General features: G+C 38.3%; 1 protein-coding gene across 5 annotated transcripts in view; it reads left to right on the forward strand.

Annotated features, from left to right (window-relative positions):
* mtus2 (microtubule associated scaffold protein 2) overlaps positions 1-17,878 on the forward strand; it is a 423,984-nt gene that overhangs the window by 94,099 nt on the left and 312,007 nt on the right. For all 5 annotated transcript variants that reach the window (XM_062974685.1, XM_062974687.1, XM_062974684.1 and 2 more), the window contains exons 2-3: positions 10,080-12,650; positions 16,697-16,937. In XM_062974685.1, the coding sequence (XP_062830755.1) occupies positions 10,371-12,650; positions 16,697-16,937 (2,521 nt within the window). In that variant the 5' untranslated portion in view covers positions 10,080-10,370. The remainder of the gene's footprint in view (positions 1-10,079; positions 12,651-16,696; positions 16,938-17,878) is intronic.

Below are 17,878 nucleotides of genomic sequence, written 5' to 3' on the forward strand. Positions count from 1 at the left end.
TGTGTGGCCATGTTCCAGAAGTATTCTCTCCTGACGTTTTGCCCACATCTATGGCAGGCATCCTCAGAGGTTGTGAGGTATTCAGAAGAAAACATTTTTATTGTTGTTGAAAGACCAGTTTCTTGAAATCTATTGGTCTTTTGCCTGTCAGTCAGTCTGTACATTTGTGGTATACATTCATACTCAAGATCATACTGCTTAATGAGGATTTATCACATTTTTGCTCTAAGGTGGTCAGCAAAAGAATGAAAGAAATTCCCTGGTGGACATATAAACCCCAAATTTTCATGGAACACCACTCTTATGATAAATTTGTCTCCTGCCTTTGCTTGTTTTGTCCTCACATGCAAGAACGAGGTATTTCAAATCTCAAAAATGTTGGTCAAAACAAATTTTGCAAAGAGTAAGGAAAAAAATTCAGATGCGGCAAAATTGGGATCATTCTGCAGAGCTAATAGAAAAACTGACATTCACATGCTGCCTGCCTGCTTTCCTGACTGTAAGGAATGTCCACCATCTAAGGCACCATCTGTTCTATGCTGAGAAATAGGGTAGAGATTATCAACAATGCCCCACACAGGGACTGCTAGATGAAATATGCTAAATGTGCAAATAGCCATTTCCAACATGGAAATGTCTGTGAGTCCCTGTTTTGGGAAAATGTAGAGTATAAAAATAAAGACAATAGTTACAAGATGAAGAGCAGGAGGAGGAAAAAATCAACACCATCATGAGATGTTTAGAATGGGAACTGAGACCATTGAGCCCTGCGGATGAGAGCTAGAAGTTAGGAATCAGAGATGAGTTTAAGAAAATAGTTGGATAGTATAGTCTATCTGTCAGGAGCTCAGGCGATGATTGGTCTTTACCTTACAATTAATTATACAGTGCACAGTTAATAGGAATGGTCTCCAAGATTATGAAGTCATTAGTGGGTCAAAGCCAGAGCCTTGAATGTTATTAACTCGTGTTTGTTCAGCTTTGTAAGTTGCATCCCATATATCTTTGGGAATACTTCCACGAGAAGCAAAACAAATGCAAGACTTAGGGCAGAAAAGATTACGCACATATCCTCAGAGTCAAGCCTCTGAAAATGTGTCCACCTCATAAAGTATGAATCAGACCTGAGTCAACTAGATATCTCCAGAACAGGTGTTGTGGCATGTTCTGTTCAGAGTCTACATGTTTGTACAACAGATAATAGATTCCACATTTTCATAATTCCCTGAATACATATTTACAGCTGAGACTTCAATGGCTTTGTAAATCAGATAAAAATACTGGATTTGCACAAAACAACTCATCAAGCTATAATATTGGTTCACATCAAGCAATAATTAAGATACCAAGAAGATCCAAGTACTATATCAGCCCTATTTATCCTCTTAGTTTAAAGTTTCTCTATGTTGAATATGCTTCCTGAGCTGGACAATTCTTTTGGTAAAACAGATGGGCTTTGTTATTATGACAACAGCAGGATTCCTCCTGCAAATAAACATGTGCCATGAATCTGGGAGAGTGGGCATGCATTCAGTCTAACAATTTGTCATGGAGTGCAATTGGTCAAACAGAAAGGGACACTTTTATCTCTCAACATATTTGCTTCTGTTTACTTCTTATAATGTTTTAAAATACATGAGTGGCATCTAGGAGTGAACTAGACGGCATATTTATGTTGTGCATATGCCCTAGATCACACCAGGAGCAATGTGACTATAAAGTCATAAATTAGAGTTTATTTTTTAAATCAATTTTTTGAATTCAATTTGAATTTGAAAATGTATTTATTTAATTAACTAAATTAAACTACAGTGAATGTTAGGGCATTGAAAGATGAAAATTTACTTTAATTCCAAATATGGTGGCAATGCCCTCTGCACATTCCACACACCTATAGAGATTATTTGGATTCATTCGGAAAACGTTCAGACCCTTAGGGACCCTGTGACCTGCCCTTTGCACAGCACTTGAATTGTGTCTGACAGTGAAATGGTAGACAGTTCTATTTAAAAAATCAAAACACTGGATATGACACTTATTAACTAAATTTAAATGTAGGCATGTTATCTTCAAGCACTTAATCATTAGCCTTTAAAGTGCATAATTATTTGTATAAAATACACCGGATTAAAGGAACCTTTCCTACATAATTTAATTTCAGTAATTTAATACCTTCTAATCAAATAGTTTCTTGAGTTGGAATACTGATACTAAAAGAATAAGATGTGACAAAGTTATCTACCATACAACTTTCTAAATTCCCAAGTTAAAATGGTAATCCTATGCAATCTGGGAATCAGTTGCATTGAATTCATTTGGGTTTTGATCATAGTTGACATGTGCACACTTGCAGAGTCAAGTCTTCATGCTCTAACTAAGTATGGCTTTTGGGGAATATTTTGAAGGTGTTCCATCCTTTCATGAAGCAAATTGCATATAGTGGGACACAAGGTTGGACTTTGAATGAAACGAAAGTATAGATAGCATTGTTTTTAGCTGAAACTTTAATATGATGTAGTGTTATTATTATTAGTTATGTATGTAGTATTCTTTTGGGTATGTATGGAAGAAATATCACTGTGAAACAGAAGTTAAAGATGTAAAGCAGACCTTTTTTTCTTGCTGATTTAAATTGCTTTTCTGATCAATTCACTTGGCCAGGAATCTTGGAACTTTCACTAGGCATGTAGCTGATTTTTAAAATTATTGATGGATTCCAAATAATAATTCAGTTGGGAAGAGCATCACTTACCCTAACCTTGAATCTTATTGCATATAGTGGGACACAAGGTTGGACTTTGAATGAAACAAAAGTATAGATAGCATTGTTTTTAGTTGAAACTTTAATGTGATGTAGTATTATTATTATTATTAGTTATGTATGTAGTATTCTTTTGGATATGTATGGAAGCTGATTTAAATTGCTTTTCTGATCAATTCACTTGGCCAGAAATCTTGGAACTTTCACTAGGCATGTAGCTGATTTTTAAAAATATTTAAAAATATATTGTATTTGTATGGAAATTATAGAAATATTTTCTAAATTTGTATATCAATTAGCATAAATGGTGACCAAACTCATAGCCTCTTCAGACCTCATAGAATCATAGAATCATAGAATAATAGAGTTGGAAGAGACCTCATGGGCCATCCAATCCAACCCCCTGCCAAGAAGCAGGAGACCCTGCTTTGGGACCCTATATGGTATCATATATGGAATTGTGACAATAAAGAGTGAGTTTGTCAAAAGCTTTGTATTGTTTTGAAAATGTAAACATTTGGCTGAATAATGTAGCTGTTGAAAGACAAGACACATGCTCACACCTCAGTTAGACAATGGTCTACTTATTTTGCCACTTTAGCCACTTTAGCTCAGTGAGACATGGGATTGGAGGGGTACTTTTGAGCCTTATTAATGTTGTTCATTTTATTATATCACATCAGATTATCCACCACAATATTTTATAAGTCATTGAAACATTTAACAAGCATATGGACCTCAGAAATAACTATTTTCTCATATTTCTCATGTAAACATGGAGCTGTATATTACTAGAAGGCTCTCTTATCCCCCTTTCAATAATCATAGCCTTTAATCAAAACATCAGGGGACCTTGGATGAACAGGAAGCCAGATCATGTGCTTATTACTTCCTTTATGGAATGTATTTCTTTATTAGATCTGTAAACTGTAAATTCTCAAGGTAGCCTTTAGTGTAGAAAACAGAGCAAAACAATGCAGTAAATAAGAGGAAATGTAATATGACAAAAGTGCTGTATGCTGTAGCATTAACTCAGACTTGAAAACCAAACCCACTAAAAGAGCAAAGCATATTCTTTGTTAAGGTGGAATTAAATAATTGCAACAAGTTTTGTAAAATCCTATACAATCTTTTTGCCTTGTTCTAAAATATTGGTTCCTCGCCTGTGGGCCGCAGCCCACTGGTGGGCCATGGGACCTAAAATAAGGTTCACGAGATATGAGCGGGGAAATCAGCTCTAGATTATTAAATATAGTTTTATGTGGGCGAGCAGATGACAACTACTGGATGGCATATGTTCTGTAACAGAAACTAAAACTGATGTGGTCTATCCAATGTAATTTTCTGAATTAGCTCCCCAAATAACCAAACCGAATCGAAAGTTAACTAAAAACTGATTCATAACCCTTTTGGTAATAATGTTGTAGAGCTGTCCCTGGTCAAAGTGGTCCCTGGTCAAAGTTGTCCCCAGTCATGTGATCCCTGGTCAAGTGGTCCTTGGTCAAAAAAAGGTTGGGAACCACTGTTCTAAAAAGACTGTGGAATAGGTATCAGGCATTCTACAACTGGTATACTACCAGAAGAAAGGTCTTTTCAATAATAGTTACCCTCTCTGCAAAGGGACCTCTTACAATGATTTAACAGAGGCCAGTTCTTCACAGAACATAATGCAGTTCCAACAGGTAAAAAACATACTGGTTTGATGCTGCATTATGGCCATGCGGGTGTGCTGAAAATCATCTTCAAAGTGGGGCAGCATAGCTGGGAATGAAGCGGGAATCTTCCCCACCAGCACCCCAAATTCGCCCCCCAAAAGAAATAAAATTGCCACTTACCAGAGCTTTGGGTTCAGGGAAAGAAGACTCCCATCTATGACTGTTTGGCAACTTTTGCAGAAAGTCTTACCTTGCTTCCAAGACTCGGACAGGCTGCCTGAGCCTGGGGAACGCACAATGGGTATGGGGACATAACCCGGGATCCTGCATATAGATCTGTGATTGGTTTCTCCATTGCTGAAGCAGGATCTGGAGTTTTCCCTGAGTTTTTTTAACCTGAAGTGCAGCCTCATTAAATGGCTGTGTCGTTTTGTCAAGATAATTTATATTCTCCCTTTACATTAATTTTAAATATTTTAGCAGTAAATGTTGTTTAACTTCTCTAGTGTTTGCTGATGTTCTTTTATGATTTGAATCTATACTGTACTGTGTCCCACTATTGAGGAACTGTCAGGATATAAATTATACTAAGCCCTCAACTTTTGTTGGTGTTAGGAGCACATATTAAATGGGAAAAAAGCTGCTACTTTTCTGGGAGAACATGTGTTTAAATTCTGAAAGATAAAGTCCAGAAAGGGACTTTCCCAAGCTCTTTCCATTCCAGTTGTCATACCAGCTAAGAGTGATAAAAAGCATTTATATACCAAAATATATTTTGACATGTACATTATTAGAAGGGCTCTTCCAATTTGCTTTCTGCTATCTTGGCATTTGAAAAGGCATTCTAACATTATCTTTCTGATGAAAACAGAAAATATGTTTTTTAGATGGCACTCTGGAAGTCTTGGGAGATTTATTTTCTTTTAAGAGTTTCATTGCCTGGAAATCTAGCAATAGAAATGTTGTATGATATAATGAGAGAAAATGTAAACAATAGTTGCAGTTCATTATTATTCTGATCTCATCTAATTTGTTTTTCTCTAAACGGGCTCGGGTGGATAATGGCACCTCAGACTCATGAAACCTGAGAACAAAGTGATTGAAAATAATAAGACGAAAGAGCTGCTGCCTGAGCCAAAGACAATTTCTTTATCTGTTGTGATTCTGTAGCCTCCCTAGTCTCTGCTGTTCTACCTTGCTATCAACCTAAGTTCTTTTTCATTAGAGCTGCTCTGGGACTAAAGGAATAATAATACTAACAATAATGATAAGGCATTTTGTTTCTTCCCAACCTCTCCCCAAGGCTCAAAGCAGAGTAACACATAAAACCATTTAAAACACATGTTAAAATAATTTGTATCTATGAAATGACAATTTAAAATTCATAGTTTAAAATTGACAGGGTAGGCCTGCTGGAAGAGATAGGTCCTTAATGCTTTTTAAAATTCTGACGTTTAGCTGTTGAAAATCTTCTGGTAGGTTATTCCACAGTCTTGGGGCAGCTGATGAAAAGCTCCTCTAGGTGACAGTTGCCAGCTGAGGATGATTGTAGTTTAGAAAATGTCATTACTGTCACCTATTTTAGTCTCTTAAAAGAGAGACAGTGGTGAACAGTGCTAAAAACTATACAATGTACTATTTAAAACCTAAAGCATATAAACACTAAAATAGATGTTTTTTTCATATCAGGAGCGTCTTGAGAAACTGCAAGTCGCTTCTAGTGTGAAAGAATTGGCCATCTGCAAAGACGTTGCCCAGGGGATGCTCAGATGTTTTACATCCTGTGGGAGGCTTCTCTCATGTCCCCGCATGAGCTGGAGCTGACAGACGGGAGCTCACCCCACTCCCCGGATTCGAAACACCTACCTTTCAGTCAGTAGTTCTGCTGGCACAAGGGTTTAATCTATTGGGCCACTGGGGGCTCCAAAATAGACTTAAACCAAGACCATTAAAATAAATATTCAAAACCATTGAAACCATACATCTGTAAAATACTACAAAACACCCCATGCTTTCTCTTTAGAAACCTGGTTGAATGAAAAGGTTAGGTGACTGCCAGGAGGACTACAGGGAAAGGACTATTCTGGCATCTCTAGGCAAGGAGTTCCAGAGGAGAAGCCACAAAGAAGCCCGCTCTCTCGTTCCCACCAACCAAGCTTGTGATGGCAGTGGAACTGAGAGAAGGATCTCTCCTGAGGACCTCAGGGACCAGACAGGTTTGTACCAGGATATATGATCTGTCAAATTGCCTGGAACTGATTCATATAGGATGATATAGGCCATAACCGAAAACAAACTGGCAGCCAATGGACTGGTTGCAATAATGGGGCTGTGCATTTCCTGTTAACAATCTGACTGCAGCTGTTGACAAGCTAGAATGTGTCCAAAGGAGGTTGACTAAAATGATCAAGGGTCTGGAGAACAAGCCCTATGAGCAATGACTTAAAGAGCTGGGCATGTTTAGCCTGCAGAAGAAAAAGCTGAGAGGAGACATGATGAGAGCCATGTATAAATATGTGAGGGGAAGTCATTAAGAGGAGGGAGCAAGCTTGTTTTCTGCTGTCCTAGAGACTAGGATGCAGAACAATGGCTTCAAACTACAGGAAAGGAGTAGATAAATAGGTACTGCATTGAAACAGGGAGGTATTTAGGCTTGGCATTTCGATCAGAAAAAGGAGGAAGTTTACAAACAAAGTAAGCTTTTCAGCAGGTGGCCAGAACCGAACACAGCCTCCAAAGATGCTGAAAGATAGGAAAGCCTATATATACCTCTATCTGTTGTCTGTCTTGTCATTGTTATAATTGGCATTGAATGTTTGCCATATATGTGTTCTGTGATCTGCCCCTGAGTCCCCTTCGGGGTGAGAAGGGAGAAATATAAATACTGTAAACTACACACACACACACATATACACACACCCTTATTATTAGAAAGAAGAAAGCTAACACAAAACCAAAACTGCAAACAACTCTAGCAAAAGATTTTTTGTGATTTCTGTATATAACGTTTTCACTAAAGGGTTAATTGATTCTTCTGAAAACTAATACAATTTTCCTTCAGTCTTATTAAAACTGGTTGGCCAAATTTCAAAGTTCTGTTGATTTTACACTTACTTTTTGGGAGCACAGTCATTGCTAAACACAAAAGTATTATCTATGTTGGTGTGTGTGTGTGTAACATGTACATATATTTGCATTTGAAAGAATCGATCTTTATAGTAAATGAAAAGAAAAATACCCACACATTAAATCGTTCTGTTTGAAAAGTCAGATTGATAGGTCAGAGCTTGTCCAAAATAATTTTGCTGCTAATGTTTTGGCAACAAGTGATTTCCTCCCCACTAACCCATGTCAAGTTGCATTATGTCCAAAGACAGGAAAATTATTTTGACATCTGCAATGCAAAATCCCACAATTACCTCTATTCCCTTCACCTCCATGCAGTAAAAGTAAATAGTACAATAATAAGCCCCTTAACAAATTGCTTCCTTATCTTTATACCTCAAACTCTACTGCCTGAAGTGGCAACTTCATTTTACATTATGGTAAGGATGGCCCTGGAGAATACTATCATGATTATGATAATATTTATTTATAGGTAAAGGTAAAGGTTTTCCCCTGATATTAAGTCTAGTCATGTCCGACTCTGGGGGTTGGTGCTCATCTCCATTGCTAAACTGAAGAGCCAGCGTTGTCCATAGACACCTCCAAGGTCATGTGGCCGGCATGACTGCGTGGATCACCGTTACCTTCCTGCCGGAGCAGTACCTATTGATCCACTCACATTTGCATGTATTCGAACTGCTAGGTTGGCAGAAGCTGGGGCTAACAACGGGAGCTCACCCTGCTTGCCGGATTTGAACCGCTGACCTTTCGGTCAGCAAGTTCAGAAGCTCAGTGGTTTAACCCACTGCACCACTGGGGGCTCCAAAATAAATATAATATCAAAAACAAAATACAATATCATAATAATATCCTAACAATAATACTAATAACATACTACTGATAATAATTTCCCAATAATAATTAAATAAGAACATCCAAATAATAATATCCAAATAATAAGGATAAATCAATATAGCACATCTTCCAGGTTTTAGCTGCATTTTTTTAATTGGTTGCTGTGACCAGTAAGAGAAGAAACCAAAAGCTACATTTTTTTAGGAAAGAAAGTGTTAGCCAATGAGCACAAATATGGTATTGGTTTTTAGTATATTGGGGATAACATGTTAACTACCCACACCTGACAGCTTGAGTTTCACTGTTGTAAGAAATTTGAAGGACTTGTGGGCTGCAACACAATCTATTGCTTTTGTCGATTTGTCCTTATTGATTTTGGAACTGCCTGAGGTTAATGTATCTTCAAAAGAAAACCACATGGGGCCCATTCTCACACTACAGAATGTTAGTGCTATTATTCCACTTTAACTACCATGGTTCTGTTCTATGGAATATGGGGCTGGCTGTTTAGGGAGAGGTATGAAGAATTGTCAGACAAAGTGCTACAAATCCCTAGATTCCATAGGATTGAGCCATGGCAGTTAAAGTGGAATAATTGTGCTACAACTGTGCAATGTGAATGGGTCTCAGAAATGTCAACTGGGTTCTACATGCATTCTCATTGTGCCCCATACTGTACTTCAAAACATAGAATCATAGAATCATAGAATCATAGAATAGTAGAGTTGGAAGAGACCTCATGGGCCATCCAGTCCAACCCCCTGTCAAGAAGCAGGAAATCGCATTCAAAGCACCCCCGATAGATGGCCATCCAGCCTCTGCTTAAAAGCCTCCAAAGAAGGAGCCTCCACCATGCCAACTTGAGAATGATGGACCCAGGAACATGGCTTTTTATAGTTCTAAAATAGGCTGAATGTCAACATTTCCATGTTAGTGTGGTCAGTCACAGATAACTTTTGGGTATGTGCATGAGTGTATATGAATAACATCAGTGAGAATGTGAATTAATAGTAATTGTGTGTCAGAGAAACAGGTCTGTTGAAATTCATCACATTGCGCTCGCATTCCCTTCAAACAGAACACCTATGACTCCCAGAAATATGTATAATATCAGGAGGAGAACTTTCCAATTAAAGGACATGTTCAAACATTAGTTTACAGTTTAACCAGGTAGTTAGTGCATAGTAACAGTGACTGTTACTCTTTTGATGTCCACCACATATATGCAGAATTTGGAAATGTGGGTCCTGAAAAACTGAATTCATCCAGCCAGATTTCAAACAGGTAACTCCAGGTCTTTTTGTGCACCAGTAAATTTGACTGTTTTTTACAAAATGGAAACAATGGTTTAACAAACGCTGTTGGCTTCTCCGATTTGGTAATTCATGCTTGATGTCTGAAGTGTTTATGACTGAGCTGAGGTTTGAATTGGGCTCTTATTATCTTACAGCGTATATTGTTAGCCAGTACAGTTGTGGGTGGATGCATCATGGTTCGCTGCCCACTTAACATCCCGTTCTATTTTAAGGCTAAAGAAAACAAATCCAGGTATTTATAGGTGGGATGGTGCATTATGCTTTAGGTCTGCAGAAAATAATAGTTTTCTGTATGGATCTCTAACTCTATGTCAGATTGGCTATGTCACTCTGAATACAATTTTCTGTGATTTAAACTGACATTAGTTTCTGTTTCTTCCCTTGCAGGCTCGATGGACTATCTGTCCTTCAATGGAACTCTAATGGACATCTTTTGCATTTATTAAATCCCATCTCTCTTTCTGGGCTTCTTACTCTGGAGATTTCCTGGCTTCTTTCTGTGCACAAGTAATGACTGACTCATCAGAAGGATGTAACTGACAAGAGGCTCAAGTGGTTTGCAAAGAAATGTATCCTGCCAGATCAGTTTGAATCTTCTTAGAGAAGCATGCTTAGTGGCTAAAACAATTGGAGAAGATTTGTCTTTCGGCAGGGCTATAGGAGAAGTGGAGCTTAAAAATGACTACACCACTGGTTCCCAACAACTCATGTTACAATTTGTTGCAGGCCAACAGGAATGAGATTAAAAATAATAATGAACACATAGTGACAGTGGGGGACACAAATGCCAACCAAATCACTTCTGAAGTCAGAACCTCTAGAGGAGAGGTAAGGACAAATGATTTGTTGGGAGAGACAAGATGTTCGAACAAAGGAGAGCCAGAAAATATCACAAAATTAGATTTGGAGAAGAACAGGCTCCAAGGTACAACTGTCCACCTAGAGTCAAGACTGCCTTCTCCTACCAGCAGGGAATTGTATAGAGATTATAGGACTGATGGGGTTAAGGACACTTCAAAGCTAGTCCCTATTAGCCGAGGACATAGTTTGTCCAATCTGAGGATTAATACAAATGATACTTTTTCAGTAGTTCTTTCTAAAAGTGATGCTGATCTCATTCAACATGTTTCAAAAGACAAATCACCTAGAAGGATTGAGCCAGAAGGAATAAAACGTCTTTCTTTGGGGAGATCAAGAAAACTTATGGCAAAAAACGAAGTTTTGGGGAAAGAATTTGTTGGCCGGGTATCAGGAAAACGCTTGCTTTCTGCATCCTTGGACTCTATTGACACTTCACATCATTTGGCTGGGGAGACTGAGAAATCTCGGAAAACATCAGCAGACCACTTTTTAGGCATGGTGTTTCGCCCAACTGATAGTGTCTCAGAGGGAAACATCATGCGTTATTCGAAACCTTCACCTACCTCAGGAATAAACACATCAAATGTCCGAGCAACACAACCAAGTAAGGACGATGTACCAAATTTTAACAAACAGAGCTCTTCTCGTCCTGCTCATGTTGATCTACAGTTAACAGTTAAATCCAATGAAATTTGGAAATCAGAAGCACAATTAGATCACCAGGGTGATAAGAGGGGGAAAGCAGAATTGAGGAGTCCACAGTCTAAGAGCATATGTCAACAAAAAATTGACAGGGTTATGCTGGCTGAATTTCTCAGATGTCAGACAGAGGGAGCAAATATGGTCGTGCAGGATAAAAAGGATTATGGGACTGAAGAACACAAAGCAAAACCACTTTGGTTGCAAGAGTCTGGTGGCAAAGGAGATGATCCACACTTAAACAAAGGGCTTTACCATGCCAGTGACAAACTGGTAAGAAGCAATAACTCAGTAGGTTTAAGAAGGGGAAGCAGTCATAGTGACAGCATGGCAATGAACCGAGGGAGTGAGGAATGCATGGTGGGAAAAGAATCGTATTCTGGGTCATCTGGTGTTGATGATGACAAACTCAGTGCCACAATAACACCTACAAGAAATAGAAACATACATGATGTTGATGCAAGTTGTAATCAAACAACTAGTGGGCATCCATCTATGACACATAGCATAAGCATACCAGATAGCAAATGTCTGAGCAATAATGAAGGTAAGCAGATGCTTATCAAAGCACACAATGAAAATGCTGCAGTGCTCACATCTGAGCTGAAACATCCAAAAAAATTTAGTGAAGAAGATAGATTAGATGGCCATTCTCCCACTCAGGACATTGAGGTAGAGACCACAGTCGAGAGCAAAAGCACAGGAATAACTTCCAAGAGACATGTTTCAAATGGCATGTCAGAGGGCTACAAAATATCAGAAACAACTGGCACCTTTCTGTGTGCCCCTACTCCTATACGGCCTGTAGTGAATGTGAATGTTAACAATCACACTACAGTTTCAAATGGCAGTCTGAAGGACCTCTGTGCACTTCATGTTGGCAAACTGCCATCTGCTGCAGTCTTATCTTCTCTTGAAGATACAGAGTTGTTAAACCTATCCCCCAAAGTGCCTGACACGACTGCCTCTAACAGTGGCATCCCTAAGCCTATTCTTATAAATTCCAAGGGTTCCCACCCATCTAAGGAGGATGGAGAGAGCTATTGCATTGAGAAGGCTGAAGACCAGATTGAGGCAAAACCAGAGATCCCCAAGCCCAAGCATGTGAGACCGAAAATAATCACTTATATTCGAAGGAACCCCCAGGCAATAAGCCAGCTTGATCATACATTTGTTCCAGCTGGGTTACCCTATGCTCCTCCTACTTGCACCATGCCAGTAGCAACCATGGAGCAAAAGTGTTCAAATGATGGAGACATTAAACCTGGCAACATTCTATATGACAAGTTTAAACCTGATTTGCAGAAGCCTCGAATTTACAGTCCAGGACTTGTGGTATCTGGCATTAAAGCTGCAAGCCATCATTTTGGTCAGATGAATGACAAGTTTCTCCAGGAGGTAAGCCCTTTATTTACTGAAGTTGATATGCCACTCTGATGTATTTTACTGTGTTTGATATATAGAAATTACAAGATGTTGTATCACTTACTTCAGTGCCAGCAATTGGATGTTACAGCAAAGATAAATTGTTATTTAACAGAATTTATGGACTGCTCAGTATTGAAGATGTTACATTATTGACTCAATAGAATGTACAAATTGCTCCATATTGAAGATCTTCAAGTGTTGTAAAATAGATCAAAACAAATCAATGAAAATGTTACAGTAAAAACAAAGATATTGAAACATCTATGATGGAATTTATCAGTCAAGAAACACTTGTCTAATAGGATAGGTTTCTAGTAAACTCCAAGTGCAGAGATATGTGAGTATTCACCTACTCTCAGTTGGAAGCATAGTCCAGCTAGAGTTGATACATTAATAACTATAGCATTTGTGGACTCCAGAAACTATCAACAGTGCCCTTTCAGAAGACCTCGGCCAGAAAAGACATTCTCAGTTACCTTGGTCCTATGTTATTTAGTGTATTGTACTCTAATACCAAAACATGAATTTATTCAAAATTATTTGTACAAAATTATTTGAAAAATTGTCCAACCCCCCCCCCCCCCCCCCATGTGTTGAGAAACACTGACGAGACAAATGCTGGTCTAACAAGAAGCTTTGCACTTCACAAGTGATTCTATGCAAAATTTTGTATGTGTTTTCTTTGCACAGAAAACAGCACTTTTTGTGTGGAAAAAATATTCTGAGGAAGAAATGTTCATTCCTGTGTGGGAAATTATGTAGTTGAAAATGTATATGGTGTAGAATTCACACACGTTCATTTGCATGGGGAAAAAAATTGCCATTAAAATATTTTGCACAAGGAAATGCTGCTGTCTGTGTACAATATGCTGGTTGCAACCACAGGCAAATTTTTCACAGAATAACTCCCAAATTACAAATAGCCTTAAAAACGATAAGGTTTTCAAAGACTTTTATACAATTGAAAGAAAACTGCTGAAATTTGAGAAAAACTTAGTGAAGAATTACTCCCCTACACAGCAGCCAATGTGGTTTTCAGCAAAGGTGTTAGATGCTGATATGGATGGAACCATATTTGATAAAAGCTGGGCAGCTGCCATTTGTAGTAACTGACTGCTAGTACATATCTGCATGAATTTTGTATGCACTCTCTGTTGCTGCAGTGAGTGAAAGGATGGAGTTGATAGTTCATAAAGTTTGGATAACAAGTGTTTTGATAAAATGCAGCCTTTCAGAGTCATGGGATAGAGGATGAGGGATGCATATTGATGCTGGAAAGTAGAATGCCCCTGGCATATACAGATTTTTGTATTCTGTAAATCTGTTTCTTTTAGGTAAATAATTCTGAAAGATCTTTGATTGCAATGTACTGTACAGCCATAAATATCTACATAGATCAGCTAGTGAAACAAAGGTGGAGAATTCTTAATCACAAATATTTTGTGTACCTCTGAACAGATGCAAACCATTTTCCTGAACAGTGGAATAATTTGGAGTATTGGTGACAAGTTGGCTATGGGATTCTTGAAGTTGTAACACCCAAAGATATCTTTTCTAAGTGCTGAAAGAGATAATAATAAAGCATATAGCTTCTTTTAAACCTTTAAGGAAAAAAGACCTGTGTCTAAGTAATAATTTGAAATGTGTTGTGATAGTAGCACATGAACATTTCAGATAGTGTCTAATAAGGATAGAAAAAAGATTTCTTGCATTTATATGCAAAACTTATCTATTTTGTGGCTCTCAAGACATTTTCCTTGGAAGGAAATGTACACACATGGGAAGAAGTCTGCACAACTACAATATGCTTCTGAGAAATGTGTACAGATATACATTTTAAATAAAAATTGTACACAAAAAAATTACATTTTGAAAAAAACTAATTTCCATGTAGAAAGTGTATGTGTGTGTGTGTTGGGGGGGGGGGGAGATGTTGATATCTGATATAGAGGTGGAATGATATGGCAAGGGCAGTGGGATTTGGAGAAACACAGAAAACAAGGCTGCCAGATTTTTACATCCCTGTTTTAGAAAGTTAATTTTAGTTGCACACAATTAAATTTTTAAAAGCTGAAATTAATTGGTGAAAGATCTAAGCATAGAGAAAAGATAACACAGATGTAAAATCTTGATGCAATGCTCCATATGCTGTCCTGCATATTTTATAGTAAGATTACAGGAAGAACAATTAAAAACAAACAAAACAAAACCCCGTCGGATGATTTTCAACCAGAAAAACACAAACTCAGTCTTGGTAGCCATAAGGAATAAGTAGTTCAGATCTGCTATTAAGTTGTATTGTCTAAATTTATATACATTATTTCAAATGCAGTGACATGACACAATAAATTCTGTAATTTAGCAGCAAAGTTAATTAAGCAGCCTAGGTAGTTTTTGTGTTTAGCTCCTGGCAACTGTTGTGATTAATTTTTAAAACAAACTTGGCTCTGTCTTCCAAGTTGTTAAAAAGCCCTCCACATCTCAACATTGACACATGAGGTAATGGCTGAATGCTAATTTACAGTTAAAATAGAATTCGGAATCAACTGAGCCCTTTTTCATAGTAGTCTTTTGGTGATAAATTGTACCTTAGCAAACCTTCAACTGAATATTTACAAGGAGGTCATTGCTGTCTTCATATATATCAATCTAAATGTCAAGATTTGCTTTCTTTTGCCTGTCCTTTCTCTGAAATGCCTGTCTTGCCTTTTCACAAAGGTGAAAAAGGTGGCCTGCAACAAAATAAGCAGGTCCTCCTGTCTTCCAGCAGCTGTCTGCAGGATGCCTCCAGATTGTAAACATTTGGTGGGATTATATGAAAGTCAAAGCAGCATGTTCGTTCCAGTTCTCTCTTGCTGTCTCCATATGGTACTAACATGGCAGCATCGACGCAGTAATAATTCACTGCTACAGAAAGAAGATGGAAGTGTCTCAGAGATGAGGCAGTGCAATTTTTTATTTCTCTGGGCATGGTCCAAAGCTACAAGGATACATTTTTCACCATTGGCCCATTCATTTATTTGCATGATCTGCTGTTCCTACTGTGTCTGCCTTTCCCCAGCTATGCAGAGAATGCTCCTTTTTCTTGCTGTAACACATTTGGAAGAAAAAGCTTAAGTGGTGGATAAAAAAACTCTTCTGCACCAATATTCTTGTTGTATATCTTCAAGTTGTTTCTGACTTATAGTGACCCTAAGGCAAAGCTATCACAGGGCTTTCTGGGGTTGAGACTTTATGACTCACATGAGGTCACCTCCATGCTATTTTCAAAAATGTATTCTTTGATCTAATGAAAATCAAATGCACTAAAATGCAGTAACTATGCAATGATCTATATATCATTGCACATCTTTTTGATCACCAAGTGTATGTGTTGCTGCTTGTGTAGTCAAAGTGGCACTACATCTTGCACATGAGGAATGCATCTGTGGGCTTAAGGGGAACTTGAGGTTTGCAAAAATATATAAAAAATCTTTAGAAATTCTTTAAATGGGAGGTTTGGTTAGTGCCCCCTTTTCCAATTTCCACTGGCAAGTTAAAAGTTTTTTTATTTGGACAAGCCTTTGACTTTTGATCTCAGAATAAGACATTATGTATGCACTCATAAAGTGGCTAAAAAGGTCACATTTCAATTCAAAACTAAAAAGAATTTAGACTACTACTGGGTACCCAGAGCAAGAACTGGAGAGATATTCTATACCTTTAAGAGTTGTCTAGAATGTGTTTGCTTAACAAGACAAACCTCTTGCAAAGCTATTACAGGATCCAGGATTCCTCTCCAACTTTCACTTTGACAACCCTGACTAATACTTAGATATACTATGGATTAGACCAATCCGAGAACAAACAAAGATAAAATGTAATAAAATTTTATTTCAACAACATATATGAGAAGAAGAACATGTCAAACTGCTTGTAACTTGTTGAAGCCTAAATGCCTATAAATAAGTAAATAAAATAAGCATAAATAATCTTCAAACTCACTTTTTCTAACTCTTATTTTTAAATTTACATAGGTTGGAGAAAGGCCCATGAAAGAAGAATTTTGTCCTCCACCATATACTCACTATGAAATGCCTCCAAGCTTTTATCGCTCAGCAATGATACTGAAGCCTCAGTTAGGACTCGGTGCCGTTTCCAGGTTACCATCAGCAAAAAGCAGGATTTTAATTGCAAGTCAAAGGTCTTCAACTGGCTGCATCCACCCACAGGGACCAATAACTAGTGTTCCTACAATTTTCCATCCTGATGCTACAGGTGAGCAGCATTACTATCTGTCTTAATGAAAACTGACAATTTATGTTTTTCTCTGAAAGTTGGAAGAAAGATAGCATTATAGAGTTTGAAGAGATCACAATGGCCATCCAGTCCAACCTCATTCTGCCACGCAGAACACACAATCCAAGCACTTCCAACAGATGACCACCCAGTCTCTCCTTAAACACAGAGAAGGAGATCCCACTGGACTCCGAGGGGGCAGTATATATCACTGTTTTTACAGCTTTTACCATCAGAAAGTTCTTCCTAATGGTTAGCTGGAATCTCTTTTCCCACAATTTGAATCCATTGCTCCAGATCCTAGAGCACATCTACACTGACCACTTAGGTCAGATTGGGGCTGGATCAGCTCTTTGGCAGCCAAATGGAAAATGTGGGGCAAAGCCACCTTAACATGACCTTGTCCTGTGTTAACCAAAGTCAGGGGATAGTCCAAATTGTGGCCCAAAATCAGACTGTCTAAACAGTTAGGCTGGTTCCAGAAAGGGAAATGGCCACAAATATACTCTATGCCATCCCATGTTTCCTGGACTTAGGTAGCCCATAGACAGGGAATGACACTCACCATCCCTTCCTGCCCTCCATGTCACAGTGGTCTGTAGCTGTGACATGGGTCCTACCTGTTGACCATTGCCTGTAGTGACATCAGCCAATGGGACAATTGCTCCTTTCCCCCTCCCTTGTGACTCTGGCTGATGTTGGGCAGTTGGCACTACTGGTTAGGACTCCTTCCTACTTCTGCAGTAGTTGGGGAAGTGCCCACATGACCCATAATGGGGCCAATCCATCATGCATCAATGTAGATCTACCCCTAGTCTCTAGAGCAGCAGAAAACAAGCTTGCCCCCTGCTAAATATGGCATCTGTTTCAATTAAAACATGGCTCTCTTTCTGTTCTCTTTCTGTTCTCCTGTGCTAAAC

This window comes from Anolis carolinensis, chromosome 3 (assembly GCF_035594765.1).
Source record: "Anolis carolinensis isolate JA03-04 chromosome 3, rAnoCar3.1.pri, whole genome shotgun sequence".
NCBI lineage: Eukaryota > Metazoa > Chordata > Lepidosauria > Squamata > Dactyloidae > Anolis > Anolis carolinensis.